The sequence below is a fragment of the Eurytemora carolleeae genome, unplaced genomic scaffold (genome assembly GCF_000591075.1).
Source record: "Eurytemora carolleeae unplaced genomic scaffold, Eaff_2.0 scaffold638, whole genome shotgun sequence".
In the NCBI taxonomy this organism is placed as follows: domain Eukaryota; kingdom Metazoa; phylum Arthropoda; class Copepoda; order Calanoida; family Temoridae; genus Eurytemora; species Eurytemora carolleeae.
Genome location: NW_019396526.1, coordinates 177,236 through 193,476, shown reverse-complemented (window position 1 = coordinate 193,476; position 16,241 = coordinate 177,236). Strand labels below are relative to the sequence as shown.

The 16,241-nt window shown below is 32.0% G+C and overlaps 2 protein-coding genes across 10 annotated transcripts in view; both read left to right on the top strand.

Moving 5' to 3' along the window:
- Positions 1–1,101: 1,101 nt before the first annotated feature.
- On the top strand, positions 1,102–14,645 carry LOC111704865 (ectonucleoside triphosphate diphosphohydrolase 8; the record flags this gene model as incomplete). Of its 9 annotated transcripts, XM_023477229.1 has the most annotated exon segments (10): positions 1,102–1,157; positions 4,002–4,102; positions 4,989–5,126; positions 6,262–6,300; positions 7,926–8,052; positions 8,787–8,887; positions 9,651–9,723; positions 10,724–10,761; positions 13,772–13,837; positions 14,593–14,645. In XM_023477229.1, coding segments are annotated over 10 exon segments (764 nt in total), but the record flags the coding sequence as incomplete, so codon positions are not given.
- Positions 14,646–15,313: 668 nt separating this feature from the next.
- LOC111704866 (protein LZIC) overlaps positions 15,314–16,241 on the top strand; it is a 9,234-nt gene continuing 8,306 nt past the window's right edge. Inside the window, exon 1 of the mRNA XM_023477236.1 lies at positions 15,314–15,405. Coding sequence (XP_023333004.1) covers positions 15,352–15,405 — 54 coding nt within the window. The 5' untranslated portion in view covers positions 15,314–15,351. The remainder of the gene's footprint in view (positions 15,406–16,241) is intronic.

Sequence of the window (16,241 nt, the reverse complement as noted above, 5' to 3'; positions counted from 1 at the left end):
AGAAATGCGTAAGTCACTTTAGCAGAGATATCACAAATGGAAATAAACGGTTTTCCAAAACAAAAACATTCAGATATATTTCATTCTTGATCAGACAAAGCATTTTATGGTACCGTTGTGAATCAGGCATGCCACTCTATCAGTGGATAGGGTCAGTAAAAATTACATTTACTGTCGTGGAACTCTGTAAAAATCAATGATCTTTTGGAACAAGCCACTACTATAACATCAAATTGACAATTAAAACTATTTCATATTTTATTCAACTACAAAGCACGAGATAATACAAATAAATAAATCACAATTTACTATGTATTTGGACCCGCCTAACCAGGGTAGGTTGTTTTAATTGGTTGGCCCACTATAAACGAATGAGAATTGCAGATAAAAACAATGTACATTGTACATTTTAAACTTAAACTAATATTAAATTGTACGTCTCCAAAATTAATTTTAGTTAACTCTACTGAGTCTACATTTTTAGTAAAATCAGATGTTTTTTTCATTTGAGATGTAACAGGATATTATTCATTTATTTACAGTTTGCACAGTATAATTTATTTTTAAATGCTTTTTTCCTGTACACTTGAAACGTATATTAACCTTTCTCTGGATTGATTGGGGGACTGTTTATTCATTTATTGTTTTATTTATTTTTAATTGTTAACATATATCATTAACAAGATAATTTGAGTTTACGACTTTTCAATTTTCAGACGATTCAATTTTATTCATTATTTTCAATGGTATTCATTTTATTCATTATTTTTCCTGTTTATATGAATTCATTTTATTCATCATTTTTTCTGTTTATATGAATTCATTTTATGCATTTTTTTCCTGTTTATATGAATTCATTTTATGCATTATTTTTCCTGATAATACGAATTCATTGCTTTCATTATTTTTCCTGTTTATATGAATTCATTACTTTCATTATTTTTCCTGTTTATATGAATTCATTGCTTTCATTATTTTTCATGTTTATATAAATTCATTTTATTCATTATTTAATAATATGAATTCATTTTATTAATTTTTCCTGAAGTTATGAATTAGTTTTATTCACTATTTCTGTTAATAAGAATTTTTTGTTTTCAGCATTGTTCAGCAGTCCATGCACGCAGTTTAACAACAAGGATTTAATGGATAAAGTGGTAAGTGGAAGATTTCATCACATATAATTATATTTTAGTCTTTCATTGGCTAAATTTTTGAGTGCTCTTTTTTATTTTAATTTAGAATTTATATTTGCCTGAAGACTAGTTAAAGGGACTGTAGAGTGTATTCTTTAATTACAAACCTTTTTGTCAGAACATTGACGACGGTCGGATAGAGAAATATGTATTTTTTTAGCTAAATGTGTGTGCAACCTATACCAAGAAGTATATTGTGGGAACCTCAATCAATTGACTTCACAAATTTTACGAAAATTTCAAATATTCTATGTTTCAAATTAAAATCTTATTTTTTTTTTGGCTCCAAAAAAATGTTCGATAGAATAAGGATAACTCTGCCGTCCTTGATCAGTGTGTCTATGTAAATCGTAGATACTACTCACTTGACGTCTACAGACCCTTCAATAACCGGTTACTTCAGTTAAGTTAGTTATATTTTTTTCAGCCATTTCAGTACTTGATAAACTTAATTGGTAATCTAAGGATCGAATCTTTGCAAGAGCATGGTCTTTAAATAAACAGAAGCTCTGAGTCTGCTAGGTTTTCCATTATTCGGAAAAGAATGTAATTTTCTGTAAAGAGGAATTCCGAATAATTCCAGACTAAAATTCTGGAAAATTTACGGGAAAACTTTCCTGAAATTTCAAGTAACTTTATCGTTTTAGAATTTTATTGATCACGGTAGCCTGGAAATATTTGTTTGAGCATAAATGATGTAGATGGGAACGCTTGATTAGGGATGGGCATCGGTTTCTAAAACGACCGGATAAACGATTGAGTTTTATACTTTTGAAAACGAAAAACGAAGGACAAAATTAAAGTTTTGAGGCCAAAATTATAGGTTTTGTTGAAATTTTAGTTTAACAAATTTTTTCGTTCGAAGCAAGGTTTGTAGATTCAAAATTTTATTTTTCATTTAAATATGCTGTATTTGTCGTTTTTATTCAAAAACGATCGTTTCCAAAACGATCGTTTTCAAATTTTTTTTCATTCTAAAGCTATCGTTTTTCCATTTTTGAAAAGATTCGCTTTTTCTTCTTTAAAACTATCATAACTTAGTTTCATCCCTTTCAAATAAGATAATTTTCAAAAAACGATCGTTATATTTTTAGATTTTTAGTCAAAACGAAACGAACATTTTTCAAATAAGTCGAAACAACCCATTCCTATGTTTGATATTTATGTTTGATTGCTGTTTCCATATTTTATTATGCACAAGAGACGTGAAGGAAAATTAACAGAATTTGTTTAATTCTCAAATGGAAAAAACGAAGAAATTCTCTTTCATTATTTTTTAAATAATTGTTCAAAGGGGACCGTTGTGAATCGGACATATACCCTTTTTATGTAGGATCATTTTTAACAATGACCTTCCTTTTAGTAATAATTGTCATGCATCCATTTTCACAATTGAAATAGAAAGTTTTGCTGACTGAACAATTGAAAAAACCTTGTCAAAAAAGTCATTTAATTTTAAATGTGTTCCATATAATAATTTACTTTTCTCTTCCGGATCGCGTAATGCCGAGAATTTAGTTTTTGACGTCATTTGCGGTCCGGAGGGAAAACGTGTGCACACCGCACACGTTTTCCCTCTCTCGTGCAGGGGGAAGATATCCCGCCCAATTTGATAAATGTTATTGTTAACGATAAATTTAGAATTAGAAATTTGTAAGAAACTAGACTTAAGTTATAATATTGTTCATATCTAGTAATGTTCCTTAATCAATACTCATTTATCAAAATTGTAATATTGTTCCTAATTTTCATGCATTTAAGTATAACTAGTAATTTCTTTTTGTTCTTAAATTGCTAATGTTCCTATTATTGTTCCTGTTCCTAATACTGTGTCCGACCCACCTTAAATCCCTGTCCTAATCCTATATTTTTGTTCCTAATTCCTGAACAATCTGTTTATTGTTCCTAAATCCCTGTCTTAATCCTTTAATTTTGTTCCTAATTCCTGAACAATCTTTTAATTGTTCCTAAATTCCTGTTCTTATCCTTTAATTTTGTTCCTAAAATTTAAAAATCTAGTTTTTTAGTCTTAAGTCATTAATTTTGACTCTTTTTGAGGCTTTTAAGTCAAAAATTTTTTTTCCCTAATTATTCATTTTTTTGTTCCTAAAAAATCTTGCCCCCCCCCCTCACTTAAATCCTGTATCCGCCCCTGATCCCGCCAAATCTACAAGAATTTTACACAAGACGACACTAATCACACTCAGGTTTGGGAAAAACCCGGGTTTTTTTTTGTGTTTTTGGGCTTTTTTTGTGCTTTTCAATTTGAAAGTAAGATAAAACCTACTAAATCAAATACTAATTCATAATAATAATAATAGACTATTTAAGCAATATGTGAAAAATAATAAGGGGGCCTTCATTGGGGTAATTCTGCAATTTTTTGATAATAATGTTCTATGAATTTCAGTCTACTTTAATTTTCTCACTTACATATTTCTGATTGGAGGGTGGGGCGACTCAGATTAATCAGAAGAAATTTATATGCTCAAGAAGGAGGGCTACTAGATGAATGATTAAGGGATTTTATATCCTCATTCTATCGCAACATATTTTGTATATCCTTATTCTATCGCAACATATTTTGTATATCCTTATTCTATCGCAACATATTTTGTATATCCTTATTCTATCGCAACATATTTTGAAGAAAAGGCAATAATTAGAAAAATTCTAAAAAAGGACAATAAAACCCCAAGGAAGCCTACTTACAGGTTTTTTTTAAAGTGGGTTTTATTGGGTTTTTTGGGGTGTTTTTTTTGGGCTGGGTTTTTTTCATGCCATCCCTGATGACACTTTGTGTAGAGTGGAGTAGAGAATATGGTTCTGTTTGTTGGCTCATCATCTATTGATCAGTGCAGGATAAAGGTCGAGGAACTGTTCCACTATGATCTCTGCATAGAAAGGTCATGATATTAGATCAGTTTTCCAAATAATTCGGAGGGGGGGGGGGGGGATTAGGATTTATACTGATAATTTTTTTTCTCCATTTTTCGTTATTTTTATCCAAAATATCTTTTTTTTCGTTAATACAATTATGTGTTGCCCAAATTAGCTAACAACTCTTTAAAAAGTAAATCCACTCCGCGCCAAAATAAAAAAAATTCAAGATGGGGGAAATGTATATTTTTGATCTATTTGCTTATTCTACTTTATTTACTTAATTTTCAACATATTAGTTGGATAATTCAATATTTTCATTTCTTTGGTGGTTTTAGATCTTATTCGAATTTATTTTGGATGTTTTCTATTTGATGGATATTTTTCTCGAGAAATAAGATAAATGAAATAAGATCTGAGATAGTTCTATTAAAAGAATCCTCTGTCCCCTAAGGATGTTTTCTCATGTTGTTAGAATTGATCTGAATATATCTGAATATATTTCTATATTTTCCTATTTATATATTTATATCTAAAGAAAACCAAAATTTTAAGCTGAAAGGAACTGTAGAACTTTTCCTTTATTATGCCAGATTCAGATTCCCTGAAAAACATTGTTTAATCAAGAAAGAACGAGATTTCCATATTTATTCATTTAAAGATTGATTGTTTCAAGCGGTGGGTTATCTGCAAAGATGACCTGATACAGAACCAAAGGAGGAAATAGTCAGAATAGAACACTTTTACAGCTAGAAAATTATAAATCAATGAAAGTATCAAGGGTTCCGATGTTAATCGGACATACCTATCTAGATGAAAGGTGACTACAGTTCCTAAATAAGTTAATACAATGGCATGCCCTATAAGTTAGATTTTTCTGTATTTTCAACTCTCCAAATATATATATTTAAGATACCGCCAGTTCACAGATGAGTTGGTGTGTATTAAGAATACCAACCCACCTCATCCACAACTAAGCTATTATGCGTTCTCTACATACTGGTATCTCATTCAAGTCTTAAATCTACCTTCTCAGCACTCTTTACAAAGGTAATAAAACATATCTTGTGCCAACATTGACCTCATACTGCAAATGCCCTTTTTGCTACCTGTCATGTTTGATGTATAACATTTTTGCTTTCCTTGGTTTTACGATGTTTTTTATATATATTTAATTTGCTTGTCTTTCCGTTTTTTTGTTTGTTTGTGTGACCTCACATGATACCAGGGAAGGTTTATGGAGCCGAGAATACAAATTGGAGGAGAAAATTCTGGAAAATGCGCCAATTGAAAAAGAAAAGTCCGTCAAAATTTGAAAATGATTTAAAATGGTCGACTTTCAGTTTCAAAGCAACTGTGAATACTAAAAAAACAGAAGAGGGCGTGAAAGCTCTAAAGGCCTAGTAAAATATACTTTCCTATTCTGTAAAAACCGCAGTGCTACTGCTTATACCATTACCACTACTCTCGCCACGCATTGCTTTGCAAAAAATGACGTTATTAAACTGCCGTACCGTCATCCCAAAAATCCCATTTTGGAAGAAAAATTTCGATAAAAAATGGGTTACCTAATAATTGAGCCAATTTAGTCCAGTCGTTTGGCCAGCTACAGCTAACTTAAAATATATTTATGAGCGAAGAGCTTTATTATATAGATTGTCCTCAACAAACGTGTATTACAATGTTTCAAACTTTCAGTTTGTTATTTTTATCTAAAAGCCAACCCCCTCACCCCCACGGCAGGGTATTTAAGGGAGTCGGGACTGGTTTTCGTCACAATACTCCTCTTAAAATGTTTATGATCTTGTGTTCATGGTGAGAATGGACAAAATCAATATATTCTGATAATCTTTTCATTTACAAATTTGTATAAATTGTAGCTTGCATTTATTTATAATGTGTTCATTTCTAATAACTTTTCCCGTTCATATATTTAACCTCTACATAATGCGCACACTTTATATAGCTCATAGTGTACATAGGTTTCGTACAGGAGACAAAGACTGCAAAAAAATCATACATATATATATATATATATTTGTATTATCTTCTTAAAATACTAAAAAAATTTTAGGAGACTCATGGGTGGTACCCTGAGGGTAACATAGGCTAAAAATATTCAAATTCGAGAAATAATTACAGTATATGACACAAAATGAAGATAACTAACGTTTATCTTGTTAAGATATGATGACGCGTCTAGAGATCTTTGCACCAAGTCAAGGTATGTCTAAAATTAAAACTATTCGCTGTTCAAGTTAATGTTACAGGTCACATTTCAGATTTTAAAAGCTCTTTGTTTAACAAGATCAATATGTGTTTAACAAGCTTGACATGTGTTTAACAAGCTTGACATGTGTTTAACAAGCTTGATATGTGTTTAACAAGCTTGATATGTGTTTAGCAAGCTTGATATGTGTTTAGCAAGCTTGATATGTGTTTAACATGCTTGACATGTGTTTAACAAGCTTGATATGTGTTTAACAAGCTTGATATGTGTTTAACAAGCTTGATATGTATTTAACAAGCTTGATATGTGTTTATCAAGCTTGCATGATATGTGTTAATCAAGCTTGACATGTGTTTAACAAGCTTGACATGTGTTTAACAAGATCAATATGTGTTTAACAAGCTTGACATGTGTTTAACAAGCTTGTTATGTGTTTAACAAGCATGTTATGTGTTTAACAAGCTTGACATGTGTTTAACAAGCTTGACATGTGTTTAACAAGCTTGACATGTGTTTAACAAGCTTGACATGTGTTTAACAAGCTTGATATGTGTTTAACAGGCTTGATATGTGTTTATCAAGCTTGACATATTTAAATGAAGTTTCTCTGCAAAACTGTCGATTGATTTGCAACCATATTTTAATGAAGTTTCTCTGCAAAACTCGATTGATTTGGAATCATATTTTAATGAAGTTTCTCTGCAAAACTGTCGATTGATTTGCAACCATATTTTAATGAAGTTTCTCTGCAAAACTGTCGATTGATTTGCAACCATATTTAAATGAAGTTTCTCTGCAAAACTGTCGATTGATTTGCAACCATATTTAAATGAAGTTTCTCTGCAAAACTCGATTGATTTGCAATCATATTTTAATAAAGTTATTCTGCAAAACTGCCGATTGATTTACAACCATATTTAAATAAAGTTTTTCTGCAAAACTGACGATTGATTTGCAACCATATTTTAATAAAGTTATTCTGCAAAACTGACGATTGATTTACAACCATATTTAAATGAAGTTTTTCTGCAAAACTGTCGATTGATTTGCAACCATATTTTAATGAAATTTCTCTGCAAAACTGCAAAATAACCTTACCTGCATGTCTACTGTATATAGATAAAAGAAACAGAAAGCCACGATCATTCCGCTAAAAAATGCTTATTACTGTCGAGTGTTTATTACAGGGTTGCCCATCAGAGGCGTATTCAGGGGGGGGGCTATGGGGGCTAAGCCCCCCCTGGACCAGTGAAATCTATTGATTTCAGGAGGTTTTCAGGCCCTAACGGGTGCTGAGCCCTCCCCCCCCTGGAAAGATACAAAAATTTAAACCCCCCTTCTGGAAAAATTCCTAAATACGCCCCTGTTGCCCAGAGATTAGATTTAAGAGACGACTGTTAGGAATATATTTAGTCTTGTATCTCTAATTAAAAGTTCCCTGCAGATGTAAAAAAAAAATATTTGCCAACTCATTCATATGACATTTTAGACAATATTTAAGGCAAAAATCCGAAATAAATCTTTAAAAGAGTTTTATAGGTCGTCATTGAAGTCCCATCCGTGAGTATCTTGTCACTGTCACTAGGTGTTATAATCAGAAAGGAAATATATGTGTTTAGGAATGAGTCTATTGAAGATGGTGTTGAAGACAAGATTGTGGATTCAGTTTGCTTCAAATCTATCTTTATGAAGGCCTTGCTAACTCAAGGATACAAGATAGATGCAGAGAATTACTCCAAGATTAGGGTATTTTTTTTGAAAATATTCTGGACATAGCTAAGTAATTTAACATTTTTAAGTGGTAGAGCCCCCTGGAAAAAGAGAGAGCAGGCACCTTCAAGCCCTTTAATTTTGATTTTTTTAATAGATTAAAAAAAAATTTGCCTGCGGAGCCACTTTTGTACTCAAAATAAAGATTTTTTTTATAAATATACAAATCTTGCCAACACATTTCACATTTTCCACCCCTGGCCGCTTGATGGTTTGACAAATTCCATGTAAAAAAATTCCAGGGGGGGGGATACAAAATTTCGACAAGCCTCGTGCGCAATTATTTATTATTTATTTATTCCCCCCCCCCCCCGGAAAATATCATAAGCCGCCCATGGGTACTGTAGAAAAATTACTAAAAATACCATATGTAAGGATTTTATGTGCCAGCGTTTCAATTTTTTAATTCACAATATCTTCATTGTAAAACTAACTAGGGAACCCAGCTTTGTCTGGAAACTCGCTTATCTTTAAACTTTTAAACCAAGCTAATTTGATTTCTGTGGTTCTATCAAGTTCCCCAATTAGCATTTTCAGCAAATTGGGCATGGGGTTCCTGAGTTATGACTCATTAACAAATAAAGCTTATGAATCTATTAATACAGAGGCTTTTAATTAGATTAGCTAATTTCTGAAAATTATGAAAAATTGTTTTATTGTTTATTTGTTTCATAGAAAAACATTTATATTATTTTTGCATTTTTTGTAAGTTTGTGAAGCGGGCAGGCAGTGCAGAGGTCGGGTGGACGCTAGGGCACAGTATACTAGTCAGCAACAGTATACCAGAAATACAACCCAAAATTTATCTAAGGTGTATGTTTACACTAGGTTGGGGACCCAGCTTTGCCGGAAAACTAAACTTTTTCTATTAAAGTCAACCCATTCAACTAAATTATCCAGTCACCCAGACTATGTGAACACTGGCAGGAATAGCATTTAGAAGACGACAGTTATCACTTTATGGAATGTATGTGCTATGCTGATTGGACTTCTGTCGTGTGCACTTCTGAATATTTGAACTCCCTAATCATTTAACTATACGGAGCTGTATTCAAGTGTTTTATTTCAATTGAACCTTATTTTAAAAGAGTGCTCATTGGAACGATTTCTTCAGCAAATAAGTAAAAAGCTCAAAAGAACAAAAAAATTATTCTTAAAAACCAAAAAATGTTTTGATTTGAACTACAGAAATTAACGTAATGCTTATGACGAAAATGAACAATTTGTTTTAATATTCAATAGTTCATAAGGTCAGTAGTTCTAATTACATCTTAAAGTGGTGGTTAAATTGTTTATTTTTGATATCTTAAGCCTGGTGTTTGTAAAGTCTGGGTTACGTGAACTTGATTAAAGGGTATTTTAAGTGACTCTAGTCTATGCAAAGATTATAATTCCCGATTTACAACGGTAATTTCAAAACCTTTGATGGAATTAGATTTGCATGTTTTTGTTTTTTTTTTTAAATGTTTTTTTTTCATTTGTGGTTTCAGTGGAAAACTGACTTGCGCTTTCTTGCTTATGGAGGGTCACTTGAAATTACGCGTACAGTCCCTTTAACTGTTATCTAAATCTAGTGATATGATGTTTGTGGTTCTACTTGCACTCTCTACAGGGTTTGCGCTGCTCTCCTTCTTCTTCTCTTATCAGGTCAAATATATTCAGTATTTCTTTGAAAGGGGGAGTTAGTCTAGACGAATAGTATTGATATTTTAAGAGACTGTAGACCTAATTTCAAGTGACCCTACATTTCAGGGATAGGTGGAGTTTCTCATTATAGTAGTGGTATTTAAAGATACTGAGACCTAATTTCAAGTGACCCTACATTTCATTGATAGGGGGAGTTTCTCATTATAGACTTATAGTATTGATATTTAAAGAGACTGTAGACCTAATTTCAAGTGACCCTACATTTCAGGGATAGGTGAAGTTAGTCATTATAGACTTATAGTGATATTTAAAGAGACTTTAGACCTAATTTCAAGTGTTCTTTCATTTCAGTGATAGGGGAGTTAGTCATTATAGGATTATAATAGTGATATTTAAAGAGACTGTAGACCTAATTTCAAGTGACCTTCCATTTCAGGGATAGGGGGAGTTAGTCATTATAGACTTATAGTAGTGATATTCAAAGGGAGTGTAGACCTAATTTTAAGTGGCCCTCCATTTAAAGCGGGATATGTCAGATTAACAATGGTGGTACCGCTGGTGTCCATTAAAACTTTATCTCATCAATAATGTCAAGTCACCAAACTTAGGGTCACTAAATATTACATTTAAACTCTACAATCCTTCTTGAAGAAATTACGATTGGCAGTTAGACACTTTGTTCTTGAAAAAGGTTTATAATTAGGATTAACACCAAAGTGATGTGGCTAAGCTAGGTTGTTTAGGATTGACACCCAAGTGATGTGGATAACCCAAGATTGTTTAGTAAGGTTGCTTGCTTTCGATGCGTTTCATTGTCGTCTCCTAAACAGGGAATGGACAGTGGAATCCGTAAATGGTTATAGAGGTGAGTAAAGGGATCAGTGAAGCGATTAACGGATTTTACGGTCCTTTTCTTAGGATACAACATTTTCCCTACAATTGAGCGTATCGAGAGTAAGCAACCTTGCTAACCATTTACCAGTAATTTTGTGCATTTTAGGCGCGCTTGACAAGCCGTGCAAGTAGAAATTACCAAAGGTTTGGTCCTGAGATATAGTATTTTGTGTTTATAATACATAAACATCCTTCATATACCTGGGATCCTTGCATTCCTCGTCCTCCCAGATACAATCCTTCCAGATACAGTCCTTCCAGATACAAACCTTCCAGATACAGTCCTTCCATATACAGTCCTTCCAGATACAGTCCTTCCAGATACAGTCCTTCCAGAAACAGTCCTTCCAACTACAGTCCTTCCAACTACACTCCTTCCAGATACAGTCCTCCCAGATACAATCCATCCAGATACAGTCCTTCCAGATACAGCCCTTCCAGTTACATTCCTTCAGATACATTCCTTCCAGATACAGTCCTTCCAACTACAGTCCTTCCGGAACAGTCCTTCCAGATACAGCCCTTCCAGTTACATTCCTTCAGATACATTCCTTCCAGATACAGTCCTTCCAACTACAGTCCTTCCGGATACAGTTCTTACAGATACTTCAATCCCCTCTCAAATTTTCGATGTCATATTTACTCCTTTTCCTGTCCTTTTGTCCTGTTTGTGGCATGTACTAGCTTGTACTGTAATTGAGTGTACTGCACTGATTGTTTACTAGTTTGGGTAATTTTAATTAGTTAGAAATATTGTACTTACTGTAAAAATCTACAGGCATACCCAAAAAAGATGACATAATGATCTGAAGAAGCAAATTAGTCTTCTGCTTTCAATAAAAATTTTAATTGGAATATACAAAAGATTGAAACAAATTTCACACTGCAGGGGGGTCTTGCTACAGAAAACCTACAGAGATTTTAATACTTCTCTTAATTTTCATTCTTTCCTGGTATACCCTGTGCTCCTGTATATTTTTTTTGATTACTTTGAATGGGTTTTTCTTTGTTTTCGTAAAATTAAGAAAGAAATATATTAGTTTTTACCAAATATTCCGGCCATAGCATAAAATATTTCAGTTTTTCATGTTTATCATATTTCCACCATTTTATCCCCCCACTTTTTATAAAATTTTGTCTAAGAAGAAATTACTCCTAGATTAATATCAAAGAATGTAAATTCAATTCAAATTAATCATTGCAAGCATTCTCAAAATTAGTTTTACTTCAAAAGAATATTTAGATTAAAAAACTTAAATATTTTTTATTTCTTAGTAAATAAATGAATTTATAAGAATGTCTAGAGAAATTCAAAATATGATTGATTAAAATTGATTTTAAGTGAAATTTTCTTTCTGTGCCAAAAAGGGAATTAAATTCTTTTTATCTTTTGTACAATGTGCTCTATTTATAGTGTATACTATTGTACAAGAAAATTTTTAAGTACAACAGTGCACACTGAAAACAAAAAACTAAAGTATACTGTATACAATGTTTGATGCCATATCGATTTGATTAATAGCTGATGGAACTAAAGTTAGCTGTTCACAAACCGAGTTTTAGTCCATTTGAACATAAGTAAATTATAAACAAAATGAAAACTTTTTTTTAACAATTTATTTTTGAATTTAAATCTTTTTTGAACAAAAAAAAAAGATCAGTGAAATTTTTTTCTCCGACTGATATATCTTCTTTTATATGATCATACATCTGTTTTCTGTTCCTCTTTTGTAGATCTACGCGTTCTAATCTCCTTGTAGACAAAGGAGATATGCATTTTGACACACTTTTTTTGCCTTTGTTTCTTCCTAATATTCCGCATATTTCCTAGAGCTGCAGCTCTCTTTTTGGCAATTTTCTTGGCGCCAGAAATATCAAATAGAAAGTTACTGTTTGTGAATAGATATCAGATGTATTTGCAGTTTTCAGTATTGTTTTTTGATCCAGGAATGTCTGACTCTACAACTGTTGAAGGTTAGCTTCAAACACAATTTCCTCAATATTGTTTCAGGTTGAAAAAAAGTCACTGCACTAAGCGGGGTTGGAAAATTCTGAGGATATCCATTGTCAGAATTCCGCCTTAATAATACAAATGGGATAAAAAAGGTTAGGCTAGGAGTGAATATTTTCGACAAAAGAATTCTTGATTCTTGTAAGTTCATCTAGGACACAGTGCTTCAGAATACAGCCTCGTCTACAGCAATCTTTTCCTCACAGCAGGCAGAGTTTAACCTGGTAGCATAGTGCATAGTGCACAACCAATCAGGATTCTGCTTTCTATATTTCCATTTTCCTTGTTTTTGGCAAGAGGGAAGGAGAAGAGAGAGAGAGAGAAACCCCTCCTTCTCTGCACTATTATTTTCTTTTTTTTCCAAATAGGGTGTACAGCCATGTTAATCCACACAGGGTTTGTTCAGCCACAAGAAACTGAAGAGAGTTGTATAAGAACTGTGCTGAGCTCCCTTGATGCTTACACATAGAACCAGATTCAATCAAAAGAATTAACGTCTTTCCAACAAATTCGGATACACTGAACAAAATAAAAACTTAAATTAACAAACATTTGGTTCATTTAGAAATAATTGAAGATATATTTTAACACATGGGCAATTGGCCATCATCATTTTATAAATCTTTGGCCTCATTGCTGGCCCCCTAGCCTTTCCTAGTTCTGTCGCTCTACCCCTTACCATGTCTTAGCCACAGCACTCAAATCTCTAGCCTGGACTAGCCACAGCACTCAAACCCTTAGTTTTTTCTAGTCCGGTTGCTCGACCCCTTACCATGTCCTAGCCACAGCACTCAAAACTCTAGCTTGTCTTAGCCACAGCTCTCAGCCCATTAATTGGCGTAACCTAACCTGACCCTCAAATATTAAGATTACATAATATAATTCTTGTGTAAAAAATACCTATAACTTGATAGCTGGCGTTTTTTTTTTAAATTGAAAAATAATGCCAATTAAAGAAATATTTGTTCTAAATGACTACAGTTCTTTTGATCATTAGACTTAATTAACATTACTCCAAACAAACTTTAGTCCGTCGACAATTAGTCCAATTGATATGGTACCCAATGAACACAACAACACCTTATTGTACAGTCAGCTTTTTTTGTACTGTGTACACTGTACAGTTAAGAGTTTACTGTTCAGGAAATTCCACAAGAATATGCACTACTGGACTCAAGCCTACTCAGCCCTTTTAGAACACTCTTCAAGGCACAAATATTTTAAGATTGTTTATAATCGCTTCTTCATTTCTTAGAAGTTGTTCATTTTATGAAAGATAGTTAAAAAATATTGGATTGGATATCATTCTAAAAACCTAAATAGTTATCATTCTAAAAACCTTAAAAACCTAAATATTAGATATCATACAAAAAACCTAAACATACTAAAAACCTAAATATTAAATATCATACTAATAACCTAAATATTAGATATCATACTAAAAACCTAAATATTAGATACTAAAAACCTAAATATTAGATAAAGTACTAAAAACCTAAATATTAGATATCATTCTAAAAACCTAAATATTAAATATCATACTAAAAACCTAAATATTAGATATCATAATAAAAACCTAAATATTAGATACTAAAAACCTAAATATTAGATATAATACTAAAAACCTAAATATTAGATATCATTCTAAAAACCTAAATATTAATTATCATACTAAAAACCTAAATATTAGATATCATACTAAAAACCTAAAGATTAGATACTAAAAACCTAAATATTAGATAAAATACTAAAAACCTAAATATTAGATATCATTCTAAAAACCTAAATATTAGATATCATACTAAAAACCTAAATATTAGATATCATACTAAAAACCTAAATATTAGATATCATACTAAAAACCTAAATATTAGATATCATACTAAAAACCTAAATATTAGATATCAATAAGGAATAAAGAAGGAATTAAATTCTCTAAACTTTAACTAAATATATTTGTTCAGTGAAAGAAAATGGGGGAAAAGTTAATATTCCAGAATCTGAAGAAGGAGTAAATCAAAATTCATCGTTTTTGAGAAATTTTAAATCTTAATCCTCAGCTTTATTTATGTTAAAGGAACTGGAAACGTAATTTCAAGGAACCTTGCAATTTGTACAGTGGCATGATGACGGAGAATTACTTATTTTTCAGACTGAAAATTGAGTGCCGGGAAACTGGTGGGTACAGTGTTCACTGTACCGCAGTATACATTGAACACTCGAAAATTTGTCAGTGTACACTTGAATTTCCCCGCACGTCTTTTTAAGTTAAAAATATAAGAACATCTCAGGCATCAAAAACTGAGGTGTTTATTGTAACGTTGTGAATCGTTCATGTCACTCTATAAATGAAGGGTAACTTCAAGTTACAGTACCTTAAAGTTTAAAGTGGAACTCGAGGCAACTCTTCCCTATGTAACGATCTCAGCTTTTAAAATATACTTTTAATGTAAACACTTAAAAAAAATATTATATTTTCACTCTGTGAATTACAAAATAAATTTTCAACTTTCTAAATTTAAATGGCTCCGGTGAATAGTAGAAATACATTAATCTTAAATGTTGTAAAATTAAATCGCTGAATTCTTGCTCAATTGTAAAAATCATACAAGAATTAATTTATCTCTATTTTGTGATGTTCATTCAAAAATATTTTAATTTTTTTATGTTTGTACCTAAATATTATCTGTGTAAATAAACTGGAAAATTTATTTTCAGGTAAAATGTCTGGAGGACGAAAGGAAACTGAGAAACTGGAACAGAATCTACAAATCCAGGAACACATTTAATTCTTTCTTATTTTTCTCTGCGATATCGAAGATCGGAAGTTTTGCGTGGATATTAATAATCTTTAACGATTAATCGCAATCCCTAAAGTTATCTCTGCAGGATATCAAGTAATTCGTAGTTCTATTAATCAATGCCTGGCATTTTTTTCTCATGAAAACAATTTGTATAATTAAATGGAAATTTAGTTTTCTCTAATCGGAATTGAATTTCTCGAAAAATACCAAGAAAGTTTTATATCTCGAAAAATCAAAAACTAAAGTTAATATTAGTCTGAGCTTAGAGTTATGAATCTTGGAATTGAATATTGATCTCCAATCTCCGTGTTATGCAAAACTACCGATAAATTTAATTCCACTTCTTTATCCCATGCGGGTCATTTCCTGCAGGGATTATTATAATTGATGGATCAATGAGGCTAAGGGGGGGGGATGAAGGGGAAAGTCCCCCTGGAAAAATTAAGGCACAAGAAGAGAAAGCAGGCAACTTTAACCCTTTAATTTGGAGTTTCAAGCACGGATATATAATAAAATGGATGGATCATAGACGAGTTTCGATGTAATTTTCTGGGTGGGGTGTTATGCAGTACATTGGAGTTCTAGCAGACAATGGACCCTGGACCAGCTCTTTCATAATTCCTTTCTTATTTAGCCAAACTGAATTTTAGAAGGGGGGGGGGCGGTTTGTTTAATTCCCTTGTGTAGTATTAATGTTTAAACTTTATTTCAAAGATAGCTTAATTATCGTTGCCCCCCGACCTTTTTAAAGGCTTAAACATAAATAATACTGAGGATTCAAAATAATAAATATATTTTTGACTATAAGA